This window comes from Cetorhinus maximus, chromosome 1 (assembly GCF_964194155.1).
Source record: "Cetorhinus maximus chromosome 1, sCetMax3.hap1.1, whole genome shotgun sequence".
Classification (NCBI taxonomy): domain Eukaryota; kingdom Metazoa; phylum Chordata; class Chondrichthyes; order Lamniformes; family Cetorhinidae; genus Cetorhinus; species Cetorhinus maximus.
In genome coordinates this window covers 186,768,035-186,792,471 of record NC_135879.1, presented here as the reverse complement: position 1 = coordinate 186,792,471, position 24,437 = coordinate 186,768,035, and the positions used below count along the sequence as shown (strand labels likewise).

The 24,437-nt window shown below is 41.0% G+C and overlaps 1 protein-coding gene across 8 annotated transcripts in view; it reads right to left on the bottom strand.

Moving 5' to 3' along the window:
• The window catches only part of LOC144685847 (putative E3 ubiquitin-protein ligase HERC1), a 429,767-nt gene that overhangs the window by 213,807 nt on the left and 191,523 nt on the right, over positions 1–24,437 (bottom strand). For 7 of the 8 annotated variants that reach the window (XR_013577800.1, XM_078550801.1, XM_078550834.1 and 4 more), the window contains 7 exons: positions 23,922–24,019; positions 21,452–21,547; positions 16,388–16,555; positions 14,681–14,920; positions 8,930–9,013; positions 5,841–6,373; positions 2,493–3,277 (listed from right to left, as the gene is read on the bottom strand). Coding sequence is in view for 7 of the 8 variants with exons in the window: in XM_078550801.1 (XP_078406927.1) it covers positions 2,493–3,277; positions 5,841–6,373; positions 8,930–9,013; positions 14,681–14,920; positions 16,388–16,555; positions 21,452–21,547; positions 23,922–24,019 (2,004 nt within the window). In the remaining variant the exon portion in view is untranslated. The remainder of the gene's footprint in view (positions 1–2,492; positions 3,278–5,840; positions 6,374–8,929; positions 9,014–14,680; positions 14,921–16,387; positions 16,556–21,451; positions 21,548–23,921; positions 24,020–24,437) is intronic. The other variant, XM_078550824.1, reaches the window with a different exon arrangement.

The following is a 24,437-nucleotide window of genomic DNA, read 5'->3' as shown; positions in this document are numbered from 1 at the left end:
CAGGACAGACACAAGAATGCCAAATTTCAGAGGGAGCAACAATTTATACTGCATGAGAAAAGGGTGTTGATTGGTTGGGAAGTCAACTCTGTTTAGTCAAGGCATTACCATGGAGAATGCACCAGGGAATTATTGTCCCCTATGGTTTTGTTTAATTTTAAAAAAGGTGCGATGCCTGGATATGTTTCTTTTGCGTGCAGAGGACAGATCCCTGTGTATGAATATATGTAGCTCCTAGCAAGCGTAAGTGAGCCACATTGCAAGCCTGGTTGGTCATCTTAAATTGGTTGTTAGTGCTGTCCAATCGCAGAATCATGTCTAACATTGGACATAGGGCAGAATTTTGCCGTTGGCGAGCAGGGGGCGGGGCCCGCTCGCCGATGCGTAAAATGATGCGGGATGACGTTGGGGGGAACCCCCAATGTCATCCCACCCCATTTAAATTTTCAGGAAGGCAGGGGCGCAGCAAAATCAGCTGTGCGCCCTCCGACCTGTCAATGGCCAATTGACGCCATTGAGAGGATCATTTAAACAATTAAAGGACCTGCCCGTCCAACCTTAAGGTTGGCAGGCAGGCCAGGAGCCCCGGCGGCAAATAGAAAAAACATGAAACCTCATCCACCAGCGGGATGAGGTTTCATGCAGAGTTTTAAAAAGTTTAATAAAGTTTTACTGTAATTTATGAACATGTCCCATCTCATGTGACATTGTCACATGAGGGGGACATGTTAAGGATTTTTTTTCTTTCTATTTTTAATATTTTTTCAAAGTGTCAGCGATTTCCCTGAGCAGCACTTAGCCTCAGGGAGATGTGCACTTTTTCGTGCACATGCGCGAAAAAGAGCACTCTCGCTTTTGGGGAATCCCCCCCCCACCTGCACAGGAAGCGTATAGCGCTTCCCGCCAGATGTCATGCTGGGCGGGCCTTAATTGGCCCGCCCACGTAAAATGGCGGAGGGGCCCACTTCTCCGTTGGGAATCCGCCTGCCAGAGATTGGGTCGGGCCTGCCCGCCCGACAGGCAGAAAATTCTGCCCATTATGTATTGAGTTTTGCAGGCATGGACTGATTGAGTATGGTCAGTACTCTGCCAATTGCGAACAGCCAAAGGGACATGGTGTTTGATAGGATCAACCAGTCATTGGAATGTACGGCCTACATACCTGGCATTGCACTGACATTTTCCATGGCAACAACTCAACCAGAGTTGATTTGTCAGCCAATCAGCATCCTTTTCTCATGCAGTAAAAATTGTTGCTCCCTCTGAAATTTGGCATTCTTGCATCTGTCCTGATGCAATCAATACAAAAGCCTTCGACTGCATGACTCTTTTTTTCAGCAATACTCATGTTCTGTACTACCCAGCAAATGTTATTAAAGTTCAAAATATATAGTTGAACAGAAATACAAAGACTTGCCTTTATATAACCTTTCATGACTCAATACATCTCAATGCTCTTTATAGCCAGAGAATTACTTTTGAAGTGTACTCACTGTTATAATGTAGGAAAGGCAGCAGCTAATTTTTACACAGCAAACCCCATAAATGTGATATTGACCAGTTAATTTGTTTTAGTGGTATTAGTTGAGAGGTAAATATTGGCTAGGAAACGGGGGAGAACTCACAGGCTCTTTTTCACAATAGTGACATGGGATCTGGCACCTCTGACAGTGCAACACTTCCTCAGTACTGCCTAGGACTGTCAGCCTCAATTTGGTGCAAAAAGTCTCTGGAATGGCACTTGAACCCACAACCTTCTGGCTCAGAGGCAAGAGTGCTGCATTCCAAGCTATGGCTGACTCTGAGTCATGGCTGGCAGAATTACTTAATTATTTAAGTTGATAAACCTGGCCAAGCATGTATGGCAACCATCAAAAGCAAAGCATTGCAGACATGCTGTAAAGTGAAACACAACTACAAGTGAGATGCATGTTCAAACAAATCGTGTTACTAAAGTCCCAAGTCAAGTTACTGAAGCTGTTATTCATCGCACCAGTTATGAAAGCATGTTTTATGTGGTTACTACACTTTAGAGCAATATGCCTTAATCATATAGAATTTATTAAAAAATTTTAATCCTCAAGTGCTACAATCAATATGCCAACTCTGACATGACTTTATTTTAACTTCAAGTGAAACAGCACTGCTGTTACCCCTATTGAAAATGTAGCATGCTAAACAGATTACATCCATCTCTTTCCAACATCCAATGACCAAAACCATTTCCCAGGCAGGAGGTAAGCCTCTGACAAATGTAGTCTCACTGTATTACAGAATATATTTTTAATAATCTAGATGCAGTTGGGACCAAAATAATTGGTTCTCTGAAATACCAAAAAAATCAAGAATAAGAGAATATTTCTTATTTATTAAATAGGACATGTTACTCCTTTAATGAAGCAATCATTAGAAAATGTTGTATCAGGGGCTGAGTACCATAAGTATTACACTACAATAATGAGGATAGGCAATTCTAGTTGAATGTTCCTTACCTTTACTTTCCTTGGTTCCACAATCTCCTACCAGGGAATCCAATGCACACTTGAAGATCATGGCATGTGCACGCTCTAGATCAGCTAGTGAAATTACTCGTTTAATTGGGCATGGCCGCACTGCCCATTTCACCATGCACCTCATTAAGTAATGAAGGACCGTTCTAAGTTCAGCATTCTCTAAGGAGCTGGAGGAAGATTTGGTACAGTCTGAACTACTAGGGATGTTTGCAGTGATATTTGGAACAAGGAGTAAGTCTGCATATTTTCCATAACTCAGTATGACACTAAGGGTTTTCATGGCCCCAACGGAGAGATATGAAAGTTGCACAGCACGTAGTTCAGCTAGGAATAATTCATGGCTTTGTACACTCCTGTCACATGAGTTCTGACAGTTTTCAATTAAGTCAGCATCCATTTTTAAAGCACATCCTTTTTGAGCCTCATTTTCTTCATTATGATCCAGTAAGTTTTTAGTGAATACATTTGAAGTTTCCCGGTTTTGTAAGTTAGAGGGGTCTTTGTGGTCATCATCTGCCATAAACTTTGCAATTTCATCATCCAGCTTTTTTTCTAGTTCAGTCTTGACAACTTTCTCAGGGGAGTCTTTATTTTGTGTCACCTTGCTGCTTATTTCAGGCTCTTCATGGACTCCTGTCAAGTAGGTCAGGTCCAATAACATGGAAGGTTTAAGACCATGAAATCTTGTGATATCAAAGTGATAAGGCTTGCATGGTTCCAGAGTAGCGAGTGGTGTGTCACTGGGAGACCAAGAATTCAGGAAGCTTTATTAGCAGGTGATATAACACAATGATGAAGGTGCGAATCAAAGAAAAAAAGGAAAAAAATAAAAGATGTGTAAAAGAGAAAGTGAAACAGATGTACAAAAGAAAATGGACAAAGAGAAAAATGTACAGAAATAAAATCGATATAAATTGGACAGAAGTAATAGTAAAAATCAAAATAAAATAGAAGCGATGTTCTTACTAATTATTCATAATGTCACACATTCAAAAAAATTGCTAGATTTACACTGACAAATAATCACAATTTTTTTTTGTCAATCCCCAGCCTGCTGTTAAGCTGTTATCAACTCAACCCAGACCATTTGGGTTCCACACTCCTCTTAATTCACCAGGAGTTCATTTGAACAGAAATGGTGATAATTGGTCAGAGAAAACAGCAGAGGCAGGCAAATCCATCCCTAAAGTGAATTATGATTAGAAATAGAACCAAGCTAGCAGACATACAATTTTTCACTATTCCTGACTTCACTGTAGCTGAAAGCCAATTTCTTCAGAATATTTTAATTTATCTTTGGCTGAACTAAAATAGGTGCAGCTAGTACCTGGCAGTGTATCAAAACAACCAGCAGGAAACTAACTTTAAGGATACTGCTGCTAAAAGCAATGTTTTGTGCACAGCACAGTGAGGAAAGTTCACTTAACCTAGGTGGTTACGCATAGGCCTGGATCTTTCACGAGGTTTTGATTGCAACTTTGCTCGAACCTTTCCACTCCTAGACACTGCTCCACATTTCTTGCTGGGTCTTCAGAGCCCGGTTTCTTCAAAAATGAAGAGCACAGTGTCCCTTGGAGAACTCCATTGCAGTGCTGTAGCGTTGGGGGGAAGTTGAGACATGCCGTTTTTTCACGGCACTAGCTACCATATGGTAAGTTTACAGGTTCAGTTTGAATGTTAGTGAATGGGTGAGTGATGAATGAGTGAATGGGTAGGGTGGTAGGGTGGGTAGATGGGGGAAATCAATGGGTAAGTGGGTAGGGTGGCAGATGGGTGAGTGGGTAGGTGGACTGGGGGGTAGCTAGGTAGGGTCAGGAGGGCTAGTCAGGTTGGAGGTTAGTAGGTTGGCTCAGGGAGGAGGGGCCGGTAGTCGGGTGGTCGTAGGTACTCAGGTGAGTGGTTGGGAGTCAGTTCTGTAGGTACCCAGGAGTTAGACTAGGATTTTTCTGCCTAACATTTCCTGTGTATGGGAAAATGTGAACTTGTCTACTTTGGCAGGGAGAATCCAAAAGCAGCATATTATTTAAATGGAGAGAGATTGCAAAACTCTTGAGGTACAGAGGGATCTGGGTAACCTGGTCATGAATCACAAACATTTAGTATGCAGGTACAAGTGATTAGGAAGGCAAATAGAATGTTGTTGTTTATTGTAAGGGGAATGGAATATAAAATTAGGGTTGTTTTGCTATAGTTATACAGGACATTAGTGACACCACATCTGGAGTACTGTGTACAATTTCAGTCTCCTTATTTAAGAGAGGACAAAAATGCATTAGAAGCAGTTCAGAGAAGGTTCTTGACTTGACTTGACTGATACCTGGGATGGGGCGTTATGTTGTGAGGAAAGGGTGGACAGGCTGGGCCTGTATCCATTGGAGTTTTGAAGAATGAGAGGTGATCTTATTGAAAAATATAAGATCCTGAGGGGACTTAACAGGATGGACTCTGAAAGGATGTTTCCCCTGGTGGGAGAACAAGAGGACACCGTTTAAAAATAAGGCATCTCCCATTTAAGACGGAGATGAGAAAATTTTTTCTCTCAGAGGGTCGTGAGTCTTTGGAACTCTGTTCCTCGGAAAGTGGTGGGGGCAGGGTCATTGAATATTTTTGATACAGAGATAGATATATTTTTGACTAACAAGGGAGTCAAAGGGTATCAGGGGTAAATGAAACATGGAGTTGAGGCCACAATCAGATCAGCCATGATCTTATTGAATGGAAGAGCAGGGTCAAGGGGCCAAATGGCCTACTCCTGCTCCTAACTCATATGTTCATATGGTTAACTATCCACGTAAGTCCCATGGAACTATCCAAAGTCTCCAACTCTAGCTCAGAATCAGAGACATTCACGTATGGTCCTGGGGAGCAGAGGAATTGCTCGTGGGAAGTTCAAACTTCCCAGGTAATTCTCATGGAGGTCTGCACATCAGGACTTCCACGGGGTCCCGTCGCGGTGAGCATGTTGAATCATACATTCAGTTTCTGACAATCCAGAAACCGGAAGATCCAGGCCATTATATTTTTATGCACATGATTTTAATGATTGCTTTCCTTCCTTTTGAGATGAAGGGAATTCCTAATTGTAAACGCCGATTGAATATATGAGGAACAATGTCCACCGTACAAAACAATTCGTTCCCAATCCCTCTCCCACTTCCCACACCTTCCTGTTCCAACTATGTCCGCCTACATTCTCAACCTTCTCTGAAATAGGATGGGTGGGTGGCCTCTTTCCATTATGCTGACATTCCTCAAGTTGATGAAGTACATAGGAGAAAAATACATTTCAGAATAAGATAAATTTCTAAATTCATGTAATGTTTGTACCTGATAGTGATTTCCACATCTTCCCACTGCAGTCTTGCAGAAGTGCCTCCTTCTTTCGTAACTCCTAAAAGGATTGCTTTGCGACCTGAAGGCCTATGTACACAATGGCCACCAACACGAAGCCCACAGTCAATGCCTCCAACAACTGCCAGAACAGGCCATACCTCTCTACATAGCATTCTTAGCTGTAGTTCAGCCAAGTCTGTTATGCCTTGGGCCTTATCTTCACCCTTGAATAACTTTTCCTCTTGTCCTTTTATTTCTTTATCTTCACTGGTATTTTTCTTTACAGAATATTTACTTCGAGTTTTATTCATCTTCAAAACTTTTGCTTCTTTCATTATCGAACTAATTAGCTCGAGTCTACAAAGCATGTGGTGGTTAATTGCAGACATCCAGGTGTCATGGCTATGGAGTTTTCGGATCAACTGCACAGTTGCCTCTGCCAGTACAGTCATAAGAGGACTACAAAATGGTTCACCAGGCAGGAGGTCTCGAGAAATTCCACGCATCTGCATGTCACAAAGTGCCACCTGAAATATATGGAAAACTGATTTTTCATGGAAAATACAGTAAATTTGTTTCACAAGTGTAACTACTCAGGAAAATCACAGGCATATTGATGGTTTCATTAGCCTAGGTTTACATAAATCCTGGATAAAGATGTGATATTTATATCCAATGGAATTTAAAATGCACACATTTTTCAACTGCAGTTCCACTCGTAAATCTTGTGTATAATCAGGAATTACTCTCCCTGCATCTGTTAACTAAACTGAAATGCGGATAGCAAGAAGGTGATAATTAAATGAGACTTTTCAAAGGTCACAGAATAGCCTAAATATAGTAGGGTTAATATTTCTGACCACAATATGGTGATAATTCAAGTTAGCAAATATCAATACAATTAAAATCAACAAATAGATATATTTGTAGAATTCAAAACTTACAGTAGCCCACAGCTCCAAAAATAAGTGGACAACTAAACTACACATGTTCATTGCCCAGAAGGCATCACCACAAGAGCTCCAGCCTGCATCAAAAAGATGCTGAAGGACACAATTTGTGGAATGTTGAATTACACATCCAAGTTTTTTTTATTCATTCGAGGGATGTGGCGTCGCTGGCTGGGCCAGCATTTATTGTCCATCCCTAATTGCCCTTGAGAAGGTGGTGATGAGCTGCCTTCTTGAACTGTTGCAGTCCATGAGGTGTAGGTGCACCCACAGTGCTGTTAGGGAGCAAGTTCCAGGATTTTTCTGAAGAACCATTTAAACATGTTCAATTCTATGTGGTATTTCACTTCCACACCCGTTCTTCTGCTGTGTGCGAAGGGTTAATGCTTGTATGGTACTCAGTCAAATCTTCAAAAACCATGCTGCCCCCACCATGTTATGTTCTTCTATGTGACGTAAATATATCAATCATACAACAAGGGTTGGTGAAACAATAATGTAGGTTCTTTATTTGAAGATAAAACTATATACAAATAATGTTAACCAGGAGGCTAAGTATACATGTCTGACTTCTACCAACTGCTGCTGTAGACCGAATACAACTTTTGAAAGTCATGGGACTACTGCATCACATCCTGTCTTAGTGGTAGTGAATGACAACTGTCCTTGAAGGTACATGCATCTCATATCACAACACATAACATTCACCTTGGCATTCGATTTGACAGAGATGAGCCTTTTTTTTATTCTTTCATGGGATGTGGGTGTCCTTGAGAAAGTGGTGGTTATTATTATGTGAATATAAATCCCCAAGCCAAGCAATAGCCTCCTCATTTGCTGAGTTTAAGGTGATTAGTCCGCAACTAAGTCTGTAGAGGGGATACTCCTTGGTAATGTGCAGCATTGTGTCCCTCTATAAGTGTATAAGGGGTTTGTGCTGAGACTCCAGCGGTGGAGTTTGGCTGCACAGGGGCCTTCACCTGTCCTGAATTTGTTTCGCAAGGACCACTCTCATCACGATAGTTCAAATCCTGCCATTTGACAGATGGGGTTTGTCACAAGAAACTTGTGTAAGACTTCCAATGTTTACCATTCCATGATCCAAAGGATGCCTATTTGTGGATCTCACTCAGGAAGCTTGCACGTGGTGATGGTGAGCCACTTCTTGAACTGCTGCAAACCATCAATGAAAAAACGTACATAATGCTGTTGGGGAGGGAGTTCCAGGATTTTGATCTGGCGACAGTGAAGGCCATTAATTAAGCAACTGAAGATGGTTGGACCCAGGACACTACCCTGAGGGACTCTTGCAGCAATATCCTGGTACTGAGATGAATGGCCTCCAACAATTCAACCTTCTTCTTTTGTGCTAAGTATGACTTCAGCCTGTGGGGAGTTTTCCCACCGATTCCCATTCACTTTAATTTTACTAGGGCTCCATGATACTACACTCTGTCAACTGCTACCCTGATGTCAAAGGCAGTCACTCTCATCTCCTCTCTTGAGTTCAGCTCTTTTGTCCATGTTTGGACCAAGGCTTCTGATCACATATCCACTCTATCACCAAGGCTGCCTACTTCCACCACTGTTACAGTGTCCAACTCCATCCTTCCTCTACACAGCTGTTGCTGAAAACTTCACCCAAGAATTTGTTACCTCTAGGCTTGACAATTCCATGCTCCTCTAGCCAGTCACCCATTTTCCAACCTCCATAAATTTAAATTAATCCAAAAATTTGCTGCCTGTATTCTAACCTGCACCAAGTCCTGTTCATCCATTGCCCCTTTGTTCACAGACCTACACTGGCCTTCGGTATGGCAACACCTCAATTTTAAAATTCTCATCCTTGTTTTCAAATTCATCCATGGCCTCACCCCTCTCCATCTCCGTAACCTTCTCCTGCCCTACAAGCCTCTGGGATCTCTGACCTCCTCCAATTCTGGGCTCGCGCATCCCTGATTTTAATCTCTTCATCACTGGCAACTGTGGCTTTAGTTGCCTGGATCCTAAGCTCTAACAGCCCTTAAGTCCCACTACCTCTCTCTCTTCCTTTAACACTTCCTTTTTGATCAAGATCTTAGTCTTAAAACATAACAATTTGCTTGAATTTGTGAAAATAGATAATTCAGTTACCTTTTCTCCAGGGTTGCTACTGTAAAACATCACACAAGGATACAGCTCAGTTGCATCAACATCTTCAAAGACTAATTTTGGTTCCTAAGATAAATAAGAAAAATCATTACTATTTAGGGCCAGTCTCCCTTAAAAAAAGGCACCATAGGCTAGAAAAGAAATAGTTTCCCACCCCACTCACATGGAACTTGTTGCTTGAGAGTGGTGGAAGCAGAAACGATGAATGATTTCAAAAGGAACAGGATGGACACCTGAGAGAAACAGACTTGCAGGGTTAAGGAGATGGGGGTGGGGTGAGGGTAAATGGGGCTGATTAGATTGCCCAGTATGGACTCAATAGGCTGAATGGCCTTTTTCTGTGTTGTAATGACTCTATGGGCAGCATTTTCCCGTCGGCAAGTGGGAGCGGAGCTCGCTCACCGACAAGTAAAATGACACGCGGTGACGTCGGGCGTGCGTCCCAACGTCACCGTGTGTCATTCTGATCCTCAGTTTGGAGTCCGCTGCGCACCTGCCGAACTGTCCGCCGGCGGGATGAGGTTTCATGAAGGATTTATTACTTAAATAAAAATTTTTGAAAAGATTAATTGACATGTCCCAGCTCATGTGACACTGTCACATGAGGGGATATGTTTTAAAAGTTTTTTTTTCCTTAATTTAAATTTTAAATCTTAAACTGATCTCCCTGAGGCACCTCTCAAGGAACTGCTCAGGGAATGCCCCCCTGCCCGCACAGGGAGCGCTCAGCGCTTCCGGGTGCGTGTCACATTGGGCGTGCCTTAATTGGCCCACCCACATTAAATGGCGATGCGTCCCCGATTGGGGGCACCGATCGGGTTTGCGCTTACCCCTGCCCGCCCCCGCACAACACCCACGACAGGGGGAAATTTAGAATTTTCCCCCCGTCCGGGGGATTGTGCGGGGGCAGGCGCGGACCCGATCGGCGCCCCCGATCGGGGACGCGTTGCCATTTAACGTGGGTGGGCCAATTAAAGCCCGCCCAGCGTGACGCGCACCCGGAAGCGCTGAGCACTCCCTGTGCGGGCTGCGGTGGTGGGGGGGTTGGGTTCCCTGAGTCGGGAGTGCAATGCGCGCAAAAGAGCGCAAAAATCTCCCCGAGACAGCCATTAGTTTAAAGTTTCTAAAGTTTAATAAAGGAGAAAAAAACCTTTAGACCATGTCCCCTCATGTGAAACTGTCACATGAGCTGGGACGTGTATTAGTTTTATTAAAATTTTTTCCAAGATTTCAAAAACATTCATGAAACCTCATCACGCCCGTGGATGAGGTTCCACGAAGAATGCGAAGGCCACCCGGGCTCTTCGCCTGCCCACCAACCTTAAGGTTGGACAGGTAGCTCCATTAATTATTTTAATTGTTAGTTAACTGGCCTTAATAGGCCTTTGACAGTTTGGCAGGCACGCTGCCGAACTGAAAATCTAAATGATGCGCAATGACATCGGGACGCACGCCCGACATCAACCCGCGTCATTTTACGCCTTGGTGAGCGGGCCCCGCCCCCGCTCGCCGAACCGAAAATTCTCCCCTATGATCCATAGGTCCTATGGTCTAAATCCAAGTTTAAGGGACAATTATGTCTTTGCTAGAGAAGGAATAGTGTTTGGTAGAAGATCTATCTCCTGGCTGTAGGGAAGGTGATGAGAGGCAGGCATAACACATCTTATTCAAATGCAGCCCCTACTGGTCAATCAGACAAGAATATTACAGGTTATGAATTAATCTATGGATCTGACTAACTGATTCTCTCAGTTAACAGAGAAACTGGTAGCAATGTGTGCAAATAGAAAAGAGGATCATAAATAAATTGAAACAAGTGCACACCATATTCAGGTTAGTATTATGGCTAACCTTCTCAACTCCACTATGCCCATGGCTACCCGACACCCAGATTCAACAGCTTTTCATGAAAGAAATTTTTGCCATTTCTTGGCTGCCTTTGGCACCCCAGAGGTGGAGCAGTGGACCTTAAGAAAAGGAACCCTAGCAATTTTGACTTTGGCCATTAACAAAACCAGGTTCTATAAATTGAACACTGAGCAGAAATGGTGTCATTCACAAGCGACACTGAAAAAGGAAAAGGTCGGTAAGGTGTTATAACCACAGCTGGTGTTAATTGTTGCGCAAACCAAATCCCAGAGGGAAACCTGGCCTAAGGGCCATACCCTTCCTTTTGTATTCTGAAAATAAGACGATGACATAATGATCTCAGCAGTAAGAGAACCAGTAACAATTTTGGGATTTTAATAATTACAAATAAGTTTAATTAACAAAAATAAAAGAAAACTTAAGCACACAATATTACAGTTACACAATTAAGGTTAGTCTTACAAAACATTCCCAAAATACACTCCACTTGGTCCAACCCACAAGTAAACCTTCTAGGTAACACTCCCTTTTCGGTGTATTACTATAATAAATCCAGTAATATTACCCAAGGCAAACTACTGTAGCTTTAATAGAGACATACCACATGACCTGTAACTCTCTCCCAGTCTGCTGTGGAATCCAAACTTCAGAATAAAACTGCTTTTTGCAGCCCCAGTTTGACTGAATGGTTGATTCAAACTACACCCCCTCCCAGCTCCAGCTCAAACAGATATAGCTGCTCATCTAACAGCTCAAACAGCAGCTCCAGCTCTAGCTACTCTAAGCTCTCCACAGTGACTCTAAAATACCTTTTCCCCCTTTCATCTCAGGTTCCATTGTTCCCACACCTCTTTGAAACTCAAACCCTTCGGAATCTAAGATCTTTCATGTCTCTATCTTGTCTTTGCTTTTGGGTCAACAAAATATAATATGCCCACTTCTTGTTTACCTATGGAACTCCTGCAAGATGTAAACATGTTTCTTGAAACCTCTTACTCCCTTTTGACATTCAAACAAACTCTCAATTTATCTAAAAATGCAAATGTTAAATCTAGCCTATTTACTTGTATCTCAAACCTAACACCTCTATTCTTTTCATGTTTTAACCTCCCCAGACAACCTGCCTCCTAGTAATCTCTGCCCAGCTTAATTAAACACAGGCACATACATCCTTTTCCAGAGAATAATACAATATTCCCCAAAAATCTTTTTAAAAAAACATCCATTTCTCACAAAGGAAAATATATTTCAATAATCCTAAACATTTCAGTATAAGCTCATTTGTGACCTGAAAGAGGCATTCAGCTCTTGTGATCTATTGTAAGGAAATGGTGAATTTCAATGCCTAAGTCATTGATATTTAAAAAATAATTCACGACAGGCACATTTGGCTGGATATTGTGGTAGAAATAATGACAAGGCTAACAACGTTCACCTTTGTTAAAGCATAAATTGAACAGCAACTCCTGGTGATCATACGTGAGCTGTTAAATATGAAACTCTGACAGCTGCTGTCCGTGTCGTCCTGCTCCTCTAGAAGTTGAGCTCTATCACTACCCTGATGGATATACTTGGCATTGAAATACATAGAATGGCATGACGTTGCTGTACTTACATTATAGATACCCACTAAATGTGTCTGAAAAAATTAGGACATGTCCATTCTAATGAAAGTACCATTTTAACAGCGTAGTAAGTTCTAATTGCTGCCGAAAAACTGTATGGCACTGACAATTAACTTTAGTAAATGTAGAGCTTCATTCCTTCTGATTTTAATTATTGTTGGCGATTTAAAAAAAATACTTTTGCTTTCTATCTTTTATCCCTCTCTCATAATCCAATCTTTCTTTCCCCTTCTTTATTTTACTTTCCATACCTGATTTGGCATTGAATTCACTAATCTAACTGACACTTCCGTATTCAGAAAAAAGCTACTGTGGGTGCTAGGAATATGAAATAAAAGATTGTGTTTCCTACCAACATCGTGCATGTTCAGTGCATGTGCAGTTTGAACATGTCGCTTTGTTACGTCATTTGATGCGACAGAGTAGGCAGTGGCCAGGACCAAAGATGGCGTTGCTCAAATCATCACAGTTGGACAGCGACGTCCTTTTAACGTGCATTCAGAGCAGAATTGTGAAACGTATGAATTTGTAATCATCCAAAACAATTATGATTTTAAAATAAATCCTCATTCTTCTTGATAGAGTGAGTCTTGGAAGCGAGAGTTAAAGAGGTTAATTCTAGGCATGAGAAATTTAGCGGCTGAAAACATGGGCGCCAATTTAGGAGCAATGAAAAATACAAAAGGGGCTAGAATTGTAGTAACATGCAAATCACTAAGAGTTGCAGGGGTTAGACGAGGTCACAAAGATAGGGAAGGGTGTGGGGTCTGGGGCAGGTTAGTGAGATTTGTAGGGGCTGTAGGGGTTTGTAGCCTCTACTGAATTAATCATTTGCATCTATTTCCTCCACCACTCGCATGATGCCACCACCAAACACGTCTTTCCCTCTTATCCCCTCTTAGCATTCTGAAGGGATTGTACCCTCCTTGATACCCTTGTCCACTTCTCAATCACCTCCAACTCTCCCTCCTCTTTCCATGGCACCTTCCCATGCAAGCACAGGAGATGCAACACATGCCCTTTAAATTTATATCTTTCAATTCTTCAAGGCTCAGGTAAGACAGCAATTTACGTGTACTTATTTCAATTTAGAATACTGTATTCACTGCTCACGACACGATCTCCTCTACATTAGGCAGACTGGGTGATTGGACGTATACCGTAAAATATTCAGTCCACAAGCATGATCCCGAACCTCTTAATTATCCTTTTAATTATCCGTCCCATTCCTACGTTAACCTCGCTGCCCTCAGCCTCCTACACTGGTCCAATGAAGTTTAACATAAACTCAAGGAACACCATCTCATCCTTCTCTTAGGCACTTTACAGCCTTCTCGATTCAACACATAATTCAACAATTTCAGATTAAAACCTCTGCCCTATTTTTTTTTGAACGGCAGCTATTGGGGATAATTCTGCTTTGACCCACTTACACCTCCTCTAGGCCTATCTTTTGTTTGTTAACTTGTTACCATCTCCTTTTGCTTTGTACCATCATTCCTTTTGTCATTTATCTCTCTTGCTTTCTACTCTTTCCTTTTGTTTTTAGCCCCTCCTGCTATTGCTGCATGACTTAAAAACCTGTTACAATTCTAATTTCTTCCAATTCTGATGAAAGGTCATTGACCTGAAATTTTAATTCTGTTCTCTCTCTCCATAGTTGCTGCCTGACCTGCTAAGTATTTGCAGTGTTTTCTGTTCTTTCTTCCTGGCTCAGTTGCTGTGCAGCGCATTAACAATTCATCAGCCTGATTGGTTAAGGTGATACAGTTAGATTCTCTGTTCATACAGGTTCCAGATGCTTGTTAAAGGATGCCATGTTTTTTGGATGGCTAATTGAAAGGACTACAAGCATTAAAACCCCATAGAAAAGCTATCAGCAACTGCAAGTGTAGTAAACGGTTGCTGCTGACCGCAAAATCTGGCCCATTAATAACATGAAGAATCTAATACTGAAGCTTCAACTACTTTCTGTCCAATTAAGCTACCGCAGAAAAACTACAATTAGAAAAAATTCACATAGTTCTTGCATTATCATACTTTCCACAAAGTACCTTAAGTTTAATCAAATAAGTAGCTATTACATAGCATAAATTCATATTTTCTCTCTTTTAAACACTTGAGGACCATTTTAAAACAAAATTCTATTCTATTATTACATAATGTAAAATCTTGATGCACTAAGTTATATTTCTTAAGAAACCACTCTGAATGCCAGGCCATCGGCATATTTTCTTACCTCACCATTCTTTCCAAATGAAATTGTTCTTGCTTCCACATCCAGGACACAGGTTATACAGTCTCCCTGTGTATAACTGGGTAGGATACAGCCTTGCTCCCCACTATGGTAGAGATTTCCACTGTAAGCTCTGTAAAGCCACATATCTGATGTTGTACGATGGTTGAAATCTCTGATGGGCCACCGTGATACTCCAACACATGTACCCTCATTACCTTTATTCTCTCTGGTTATGTAAAACTGTGCACAAATTAACGAGAAAAAACATGAATTTATCAATTGCATCTGAGGCAAAAAAGATATGTAGTGCCCTGATTTAAATCAAAAAAAGTTGAAACAAAATTATGTTTTACTTTTAGAAATGTTTACCCGATTAATCACTGCTATTGCACATATCCATTGCTACACCTCTTAAAACAGGAAAGTGGAACAGCTAGGCAAATTTACACTGTCATTTCAACTCCATGATTGGAATGATTTAGGTGTGGTCCACATGCACCTCATAATGGCTGCCCCATTTCTTACATTACAACGGAGACTACACTTCAAAATAACTTTATTTACTACAAAGCACGTTGGGACATCTTAAAATCATATTAGGCACTATATAAATGCAAGTCTTTCTTTGAAAGTCCCACCTGCAAAAGTTTCCAACAGGCCCAGGCCATCACCTCAATGTAGCATGGTGAGGTATACGCTCTGCTAACTTTATTGACCTTTCCAGCATGCACCTATCTCTAAATAGCACATCTAGCTTCATAACCAAGGGCAGAGCAGAGTGCTGCTGTCGAGCGAGAGCAGGAATTTTAGGTAGGTGCTCAGGTTCACACAGCATGAAGCTGGTAGATTAACTGATTTTCTGGAGCCTTGGCACTCCTGAAAATGAAAGCAGGATCAAGACTTGGAAAATTAATTGATGTACTCTAAATGAGCCTGTATGCCTGCTTAAAATTTCACAGGTATGAAAAGGACATAAAACCAAGTTGCTAACATTTAGCAACATCATGTGTTCTCTAATCTCTCTTTGATGGGGAAATAAAGTGCAAAATCTTTTAACATTTATCAGCCACAGAGGGTGGTTTTTAACCACAATACTTCTGGTGGACTAACTGATCCTTTCACACAAAATGAAAGGATTCTGGTCATTCTTTCCAGATATAACCAGTGTCACCGTCATTAATAAAGTAAGTGTCAATTTGACAAAGTAATGTACAATTACCTCTCTGCTTGTAATTGATAGCCCCTACAGGTTTAACTTATGATAAGGAATGTATAGGTGATCTTGCATTTTACAAAAAACTATTGTTTGCCTAGATATTTTGTTTCCATAACATGAAGCATATTCCAGCACATACTGTATTGAGATCTGACTAAAGAGTAAAAGCTATAGGTTAAATATGTAAACTTCTGGACAGTTTGCAGTTTATGCTATCATAAAGGTACTAAGACCTTATTGCTATTGAATCACATCTTCAAAGTACTGAAAATTACTAATTTGATATAAAAAAAACTGACATTCAGAGATTTAAAACTGTGCTAGGTCATTACCTAATGTTGGGAATTGCACTACTAGATTGGGTGCAACTATTCTTTAAAAAGATGGAAGCCAATGACTGATACAGGTACAACTGAAAACTAGATTTTATACTTTAGTTTATAATTGTTTAATATCTATTATTTCCAGGCAGTTTTAAATAGCACACTTGCCTTCCACTGAAAGCAGCCAGATGTTATGGCTGTTGTTGCTAAGCCATATCCTTTGCCCCCTGCACCATGAGATAAAACATTTCCAGACTCCATAACACAGCAAACCATTTTATCTGGATCAAATGAAAACTCTTTAATGGGTATATTGTCATCCTCTTTATCCTCTATCTGAAACAAAAACAAAAACGTACACTCAGTAAAGTTCACATTCAGAACTACTAAAGTAAAACACGTCTAGTATGGTTAAATCTTTATAATTGGAGAATTTAATTCTTGAAATATTTTGGATATCTTCTGCTCAAAGAACTACCTCAATTACTATCTCAAATATCTTAATTATGACTGCAGAAAAACTAAAAAGGTGACTTACTAGGGTAGTAAACTGGTGTATGTGAAATAAAATTAAGAGTGAAAATTCAAATAAATTTGTTTGAAATTGTGTATCTATATGCACATATTTAAGATACAATAAGTTCCAAGGTATTTCACTGGAGCAAAATTTGACACCAAGTCACACAAACAGATATTACGGCAGGTTTTTAAAAAATTCATTCATGGGACGTGGGCTTCGCTGGCTGGGCCTAGTTGCCCTTGAGAAGGTGGTGGTGAGATATCTTCTTGAACCGCTGCAGTCTCTGTGGTGAAGGTACACTCACAGTGCTGTTAGGAAGGGAGTTCCAGGAGTTCTATTTGCTGCCCTTGTCCTTCTAGATGCTGGTGGTCGTGGATTGGGAAGGCGCTATTGAAGGAGCCTTGGTGAATTCCTGCTGTGCATCTTGTGGATGGTACACACTGCTGCTCCTGTGCGTCGGTGATGGAGGGAGTGAATGTTTGTGGATGTGGTGTCAATCAAGCTGGCTGTTTTGTTCTGGATGGTGTCAAGCCTCTTGAGTGTTGGGGGAGCTGCACTCATCCAGGCAAGTGGAGAGTATTCCATCACACTCCTGACTTGTGCTATGTAGATGGTGGAAAGGCTTTGGGGAGTCAGGAGGTGGGTTACTCGTCACACTACTCCTAGCCTCTGACCTGCTCTTGCAGCCACAGTATTTATATAGCTAATCCAGTTCAGTTTCTGGTCAATGGTAACTCCCAAGATGTTGATAGTGGGGGATTCAGTGATGGTAATGCCAATGAACATCAAGGGGCGATGGTTGGATTCTCTCTTGTTAGAGATGGTCATTGCCTGACACTTGTGTGGCACGAACGTTACTTGCCACTTGTCAGCCCAAGCCTGGATATCGTCCAGGTCTTGCTGCATTTGGACATAGACTGCTTCAGTGTCTGAGGAGTCGCGAATGGTGCTGAACATTGTGCAATCATCAGCGAACATCCTTCTGACCTTATGATGAAAGGTCATTGATGAAGCAGCTAAAGATGGTTGGGCCAAGGACACTACCCTAAGGAACTCCTGCAGTGATGTCCTGGATCTGAGATGACTGACCTCCAACAACCACAGCCATCTTCCTTTGTGCTAGGTATGACTCCCAACGGAGAGTTCTCCCCCTGATTCCCATCGACTCAGTTTTTTGCTAGGGCTCCTTGATGCCACACTCTGTCAAATGCTGCCTTGATGTCAAGGGCAGTCACTCTCACCTTGGGAGTTCAGCTCTTTTGTCCATGTTTGAACCAAAGCTGTAATGAAGTCAGGAGCTGAATGGCCTTGGCGAAACCCAAGCTGGGTGTCAGTGAGCAGGTTATTGCTAAGCAAATGCCACTTGATAGCACTATTGATGACCCCTTCCATTACTTTACTGATGATCGAGAGTAGTCTGATGGGGCGGTAATTGGCTGGGTTGGATTTATCCTGCTTTTTGTGTACAGGACATACCTGGGCAATTTTCCACGTAGCTGGGTAGATACCAGTGTTGTAGCTGTACTGGAACAGCTTGGCTAGGGACACGGCAAGTTCTGGAGCACAAGCCTTCAGTTCCAATGCCAGAATATTGTCAAGGCTGAAAGCTTAGTCAAAGAGGTTTAGGAGAGTTTTAGAGGAGGAAAGCGATGTATATAGGTAGAGAGGTTTAGGGAGGGAGTTCCAGGGTTTTAGGGCCTTGGCTGCTGAAGGCATGATCACTAATGGTGGATTGATTAAAATTGTGATTCTCAAGAGGCCAGAATTAGAGAAACATAGATATCAGGAGCGCTGTAGGGTTTGAGGAGATTATAGAGATAGCGAGGGGTGAGGCCATGCAGCGATTTGAAAAAATCATTTTAAAATTAAGGTCTTGCTTAACCAGGCACCAATGTAAGTCAGCAAGTATAAGAGCAATGGGTGAACCAAACCTGGTGCAACTTACAGACTGCAGAGCTTTGGATCACCAGAGTTCATGGAGGATAGAACATTGAAGGCTGGCCAGGATTGCATTGAAATAGTTATGGCACTGAGGTAAAACGGTATCGATGAGGGTTTCGTGATCAATGAGCTGAGGCAGGGGCGGAGTCAGGAAAGCTTGCAAAGGTTTTAACGATAGTGCAGATGTGTTAGGAGGCTCATATTGGGGCAAAATGTGAAACCAAGCTTGTGACCAATCTTGTTCAGCCTCAGACAGTTGCCAAGGTGATGAATGAAGTTGGTGCTAGGCAACAGAGTTTGTACCGGAAACCGAAGTCAATGGCTTTTGTCTTCCCAATATTTAATTGGAGGAAATTCCTCCTTATTCAGTATTGGATGTTGGTTAAGCAATCTGATAATTTAGAGAAAGTGGTTGAGGTAGGTAGAGGTGTGATACAGCTGGATGTAGTCAGATCACATCAAAGCTGACAGTTTTTGAATGATGTTGCTGAAGGGCAGCATGTAGACGAGTAATAGGAGGAGTAGATGAGTAATAAAAGTCCTTAGGGGACACCAGAGATAACATTGCAGGAGTGGGAAGGAAGCCATTGCAACTGATTCTCTGGCTGTGATTAGGTAGAAAATAATGGAACCAGGTGAGCGCAATTCCACTTAGCTGTACTGCAGGCATTGGAGGGGGATGGTGTGATCAACCATGTTAAAGGCTGCAGATAGGTCGAGAAGAATGAGGAGGGATGATTTACCTTTGTCGCAGTCATATAGGATGACATTTGCGCCTTCGAACAAAGCCATTTCAGTACTGTGGCAGGGGCCAGGGGTGAGAGTGGATAGAAAAAAGGACCTGAAAATTAGTGGCCAAAGACAAAAAAGGCCTGACATTTTTTTGTTACAGGAATCATTATAATTATAGCACTTTTTATGATCTATAGTGAAATGCAAATGCTTCTAGGCCAGTTCAAAAGGGTGGAATTATTAGACTTCAAGGGGTAGAAACATTAATTTTCCCTTTGTTTACCTTCTATGTATGTCAAGAATGTGGATCAATGCATTTGTATGAAATCAGTGAAGTGATCTCAGCATTTCGGCATTCATGTGTGTAATGCTGGGTGAAGTCTATGCTAACAACAGAACATGACCTTGCTGGAATATGTACATCTAAAGCAAAGCAAAGGACTATGGCAGTGCTTCGCGAACTATTTTCCACCATGACACCTTTTTAACTCACCACCACCTTCTCAAGGGCAATTAGGGATGGGCAACAAAGGCTGGCCTTGCCAGGGTTGCTCACATCCCATGAACGAATATATATATAAAAAAGCTATTGAAAATTAATGTGACTCCAGCAAAAACAAAACACCATAGTAAGATTTGGTATATTATCAAAGCTCTTGCATTGTAGATCAACAAATAATACATCATATAAATATGAAAATCTGTGTTTTTAAAGTACTTTGTAAAAACATGTAGGTTTCAGTCAAACTCTCAATATTCCATGGTGACAGAAGAGTCAGTGAAGCCCCTCTCCCAACCCACGCCACTTACATTGTAATCAGCAACTCTCCCCACAGAGCGACCTCTTCCCAATCCACCTCCCTCCACATACTCAGCACTCAACCCTTCCCTTCCTCCCCAACTACCCCGACTCACTCATCCCCTCCTCCTTCTCCACCTTCCACTCTATCTGGATTTCTCCATCTGAATGTTGGGAGCTGGAGTGGGAAAGCAGCATTAATTGTGATGGGATAAAAGGGAAATACTTTATAAACTGGACTCAAATTGTAAACCATTATAAAACATTAATTAATGTGGGAGAGAAGAAACTGTCAGGGCCCAAACCCTGGGTCCTGGACTGGGCCCCACTTCCACCCCTACCCCTCTTTGCCAGTCCTTTTCCCCACCCCCCACTCCCCCGGACATGCAGTCATTCCTCCCTAACCCACCCACCACCTCACTTCTCAGGACCTGCAGCCACTCTCCCCTTCCCTCCCATAACCCGCTCAGCTCCCCACATTAAAAACAATCCTCTATGCAAGGAAATATTCCAAACCATATTTATCTGACCTGTCCCCTTTATCCCTTTGTTTCATCCAACTACTCAATCTAATCTTCAACGCTGCTAGTTTCTGCCTCAAACACTCACCCTGGAAGTGATTTTGACTGTATCAAAAAATACAATATAGAAACAGGCTGCTTGGCCCAACCAGTCCATGCCAGCCAGCATTATGCTCCATTAGAGCTCCCTCCCACCTTGCTTCATTCAACTATCAGCATAACCCTACATTCACTTCTCCCTCATATACTTATCTAGTCTCCCCTTAAATACATTTATATATTCGCTTCAACTACTCCCTATGGTAGCGAGTTCCATATTCTCACCACTCTCTGGACCAAGAAGTTTCTTCTGAAGTCCCTATTTGAATTTTTTTTTTGTGCTCATCTTATATTGATGGCGTCTAGTTTTGTGCTTCCCCAACGGTGGAAACATTCTGAGTCTACTCTATCAAAACCTTTCATAATTTTAAAATCCTCTATTAAGGCCATTCCTTAGCCTTCTCTTTTCAAAAGAAAAGTCTATTTATCCTTTCCCAATAGGCCGACTGATTGGTTGGGTCGATTTGTCAGGTTCAGTGTTGTAACTTCTTAAATGCTCCTGTAACCTGTATTATGACATTTCATTATGTTAAACATGCTATGTAAATATAAATTATGTTCTGTGTGTACATATAAAACACTGCCTGTTTTGATTCAGAACTCGTTTCTTCTTTCAATACCTCATTTGCTTTATCCACTTCTTTTTCCTTTTTGCTTAAAGCAAGTGGCATTTCCCACATACAAGCAGAAAGAGAACTGAAGAGCCCCTCCAAGGTCTGAAAAGAGAGATTTTATTAAGGCTGTAATCTTGAATATGTTTCGTCAAATCACATTTAAAGCATGATAGATTGTCAGGAAGTCACAATCATAGTCTATACTCAAACTACCTTGGATCACAGCATATAAAATGACCTGGCATATACGACGACACCATTTTTTTCAGCCCCAGAAATTACGTTTTTGCATATATTATATAAGTATAAGATGGCCCCTTCCTTTTCAGCCATGACATTCTAAATTCGCATTCATAGTCAGCCTCAATTTTGCTGCCTATAAATGCATGTTTTACTTCTTGATAGCTTATAACTGGGTCCAAGGTATCAAGTAGGCAGTATGGGCTGTGTTGCAAAGATGTGCAGGAGTTTAAGACATGCCCACATAGAGAAATCCTGCATAGCAAACGAAAAAGATGGCAACCACCCACACCGGTGGTTTACTTTAGTACTTGGTATATAAGTCGACCCCCGTTTTTGGAGGGACTTTTCAAGGCTTCAAAGGTTGACTTATACGCCGACATCTGTGGTACCTTTACTTTGCTGCATTTTTATACAAACACTTCCAAAATCACAACTCTTCCTAATATTTAATGACTTTTATTTTGTCTAACAAGAACAATGGCATATTCATTATGAATGCTTCACCAGGGAAAAGATAAAAATCAAACGAAACACTGAAAAATAATGGATTACTGACCTGGTATAACATTCCATACTCAAGGGATAAATTCAGATTATTAACAGGGAGAATTACACAAGTAACATCCCTAAAGAAATTTTGAGCATCAGTTATAACACAACGCTTATCCTGCTACTTCCTTTGCATTATACAAATAAGCTCCACCTCAATTGAGAATTATCCCTGCTCCTTCCTTCATTTTAATACCTTTTTCTCCACTCTTTCATATTCTTCTGCTATTACCAAACTCTAATTCTCCATCATATCAACAGTTATGAGTTATCCCAAAGAAGTTTACTGAAGAAAAGAATTTTAACAAGTAATTATTTCTTCATTCTGAAAATCACAGAACAGGGTCAGTAACACCTCATTTTACCTCATTCATATCCGTTATAAACCTGTTAGAATTCAGCTTAGGCAATACTTAAAGAGAAAGATATTGGATTTTCTGGGACAAAATATAACACTTGCCTTGAAGATACATTTCGTGATGAGTCTTCATGGCAGCCAAGCAGTAATGCTTGGTGAAGGGGCTAGTGATGTTCCAAGTTGCAGGCTTACAGCTACACTCCATGACATGCCAATAGATTTAAAAGCCATCAATTATTCAGAGTTTTGTTCCATCCAGATGGGAACATTAGAAGATGTAGTCTACTAGTCATTTAGCAAATATTGAAAATTGTTGCCAATCACATGCATCACTGGTACAAAGAACTGTCTGGTTTGAAAAAGGGGTTGTTCGCTACTGCAAAGGTAGTTCTGGTCAAATTTGCATCAATCTAATTAAATCATGCTTTTTATCCTTGTGGCCATGGAAATTGTGATGTGGTTTTACATTGGCAAGGTCATTGGCCAAAGAAGCCTGATTGGACATAATGTCTGAGCTCTTACCCTGTGTTGGACCAGCATTCCATTGTAAATGAATGAATGATATTTCAAATTAAATAAAGCCATTATTAGGACTTAAGAAAAAAATAATGGATTAAAAATAACTGTGGTTACAAAACCACAGGATCCCAGAAAAAAGGGTGTCAAAATAATTAGTGAAACTGAAATTTCCCTCCTTATGGCCCAAAGAAACTCATTGAGCAGGCAGCTTTGTTTACTTCTGTGACATTAGGTTGACAGAAGAAAAAGGCTAGAAACAGATTGGCTTGAAATATCCTGACCCTCATCCTCCTTTTTAGTTTCATTGGAGTAAGGATTTGGGGACTTCAAAGCTTGAGAGGGAGAATCAATTATTTCAAAGGAAGTAAAATCAGCTTCCTTTTGAGTAGACTCCAAAACTGCAACTTTATAAACAATTAATTCTTAAAGACAAACATTTTGTTTTTTAAAACCAACAAGGGTAAACTGGAGAGTTGTCCTGAAAACAGCAATTGAAAAAAAAACTGATGATGCTCAGGGGAAGCTCATCTACACACAGTTCAGGAAGCTGTTACAAGTTTAATGAATTCAGCTTAATAATGGTGAAAGTATTTCAAAAATTATATTGTTCACCATTGGTACCCTTGACATTTTAAAATGGAAGATACAAAAAGGAAAGAGTTTTTGAATGTCCCAGAAGTAAAGTGATTAAGCTGTCATATCTAGCTTGGCAGTGTGTTGACTTAAATCAGGGGAGCTCTGATCCAGAGTCAAAATGAACTATATATACTTCCTAACCTTTTGGTCCAGTACACCAATAAGTCTTACCTCTTTAATTTGGTTCGGTTCAAAGCAGGCAGGCAGCAGGGACTCTAAAATATGTAATGCTAGCAGCTTGGTACGTAAGTTGCGTACAAATGGAACACCTGGTGGAAAATTTTATTTTAAAAGTTGTATTACTAGCTTGTCAACTCATTAGCAAATCAGGAATAAATTGAGAGAATTAAAGTTCTGTTTCAAGAAGTACAAAGATTTAGGCTGTGTACCAATCTAAGCAAGAACAAGTGAAATCAGTGTCATACATTTACAATATATCCTCATAAGTAGTAAATTAAATAAAACAAGCAAGCAACTCCCTATCACAGGACTAAAACCCATTTTTAAATGGGTAATTCAATAGCTTTAAATGACAATTTCACATCTTTTTGATTTATTATTGTTTATTACTGCAATAACCATTGGTCCCTCACGTAAACTACAGAATTGATGGTTGTAAACAAACACAGGTTCACTGCTAAGTGCATTCCACAACCATTCCGACCAAATCAACCGCATACTTTGCAA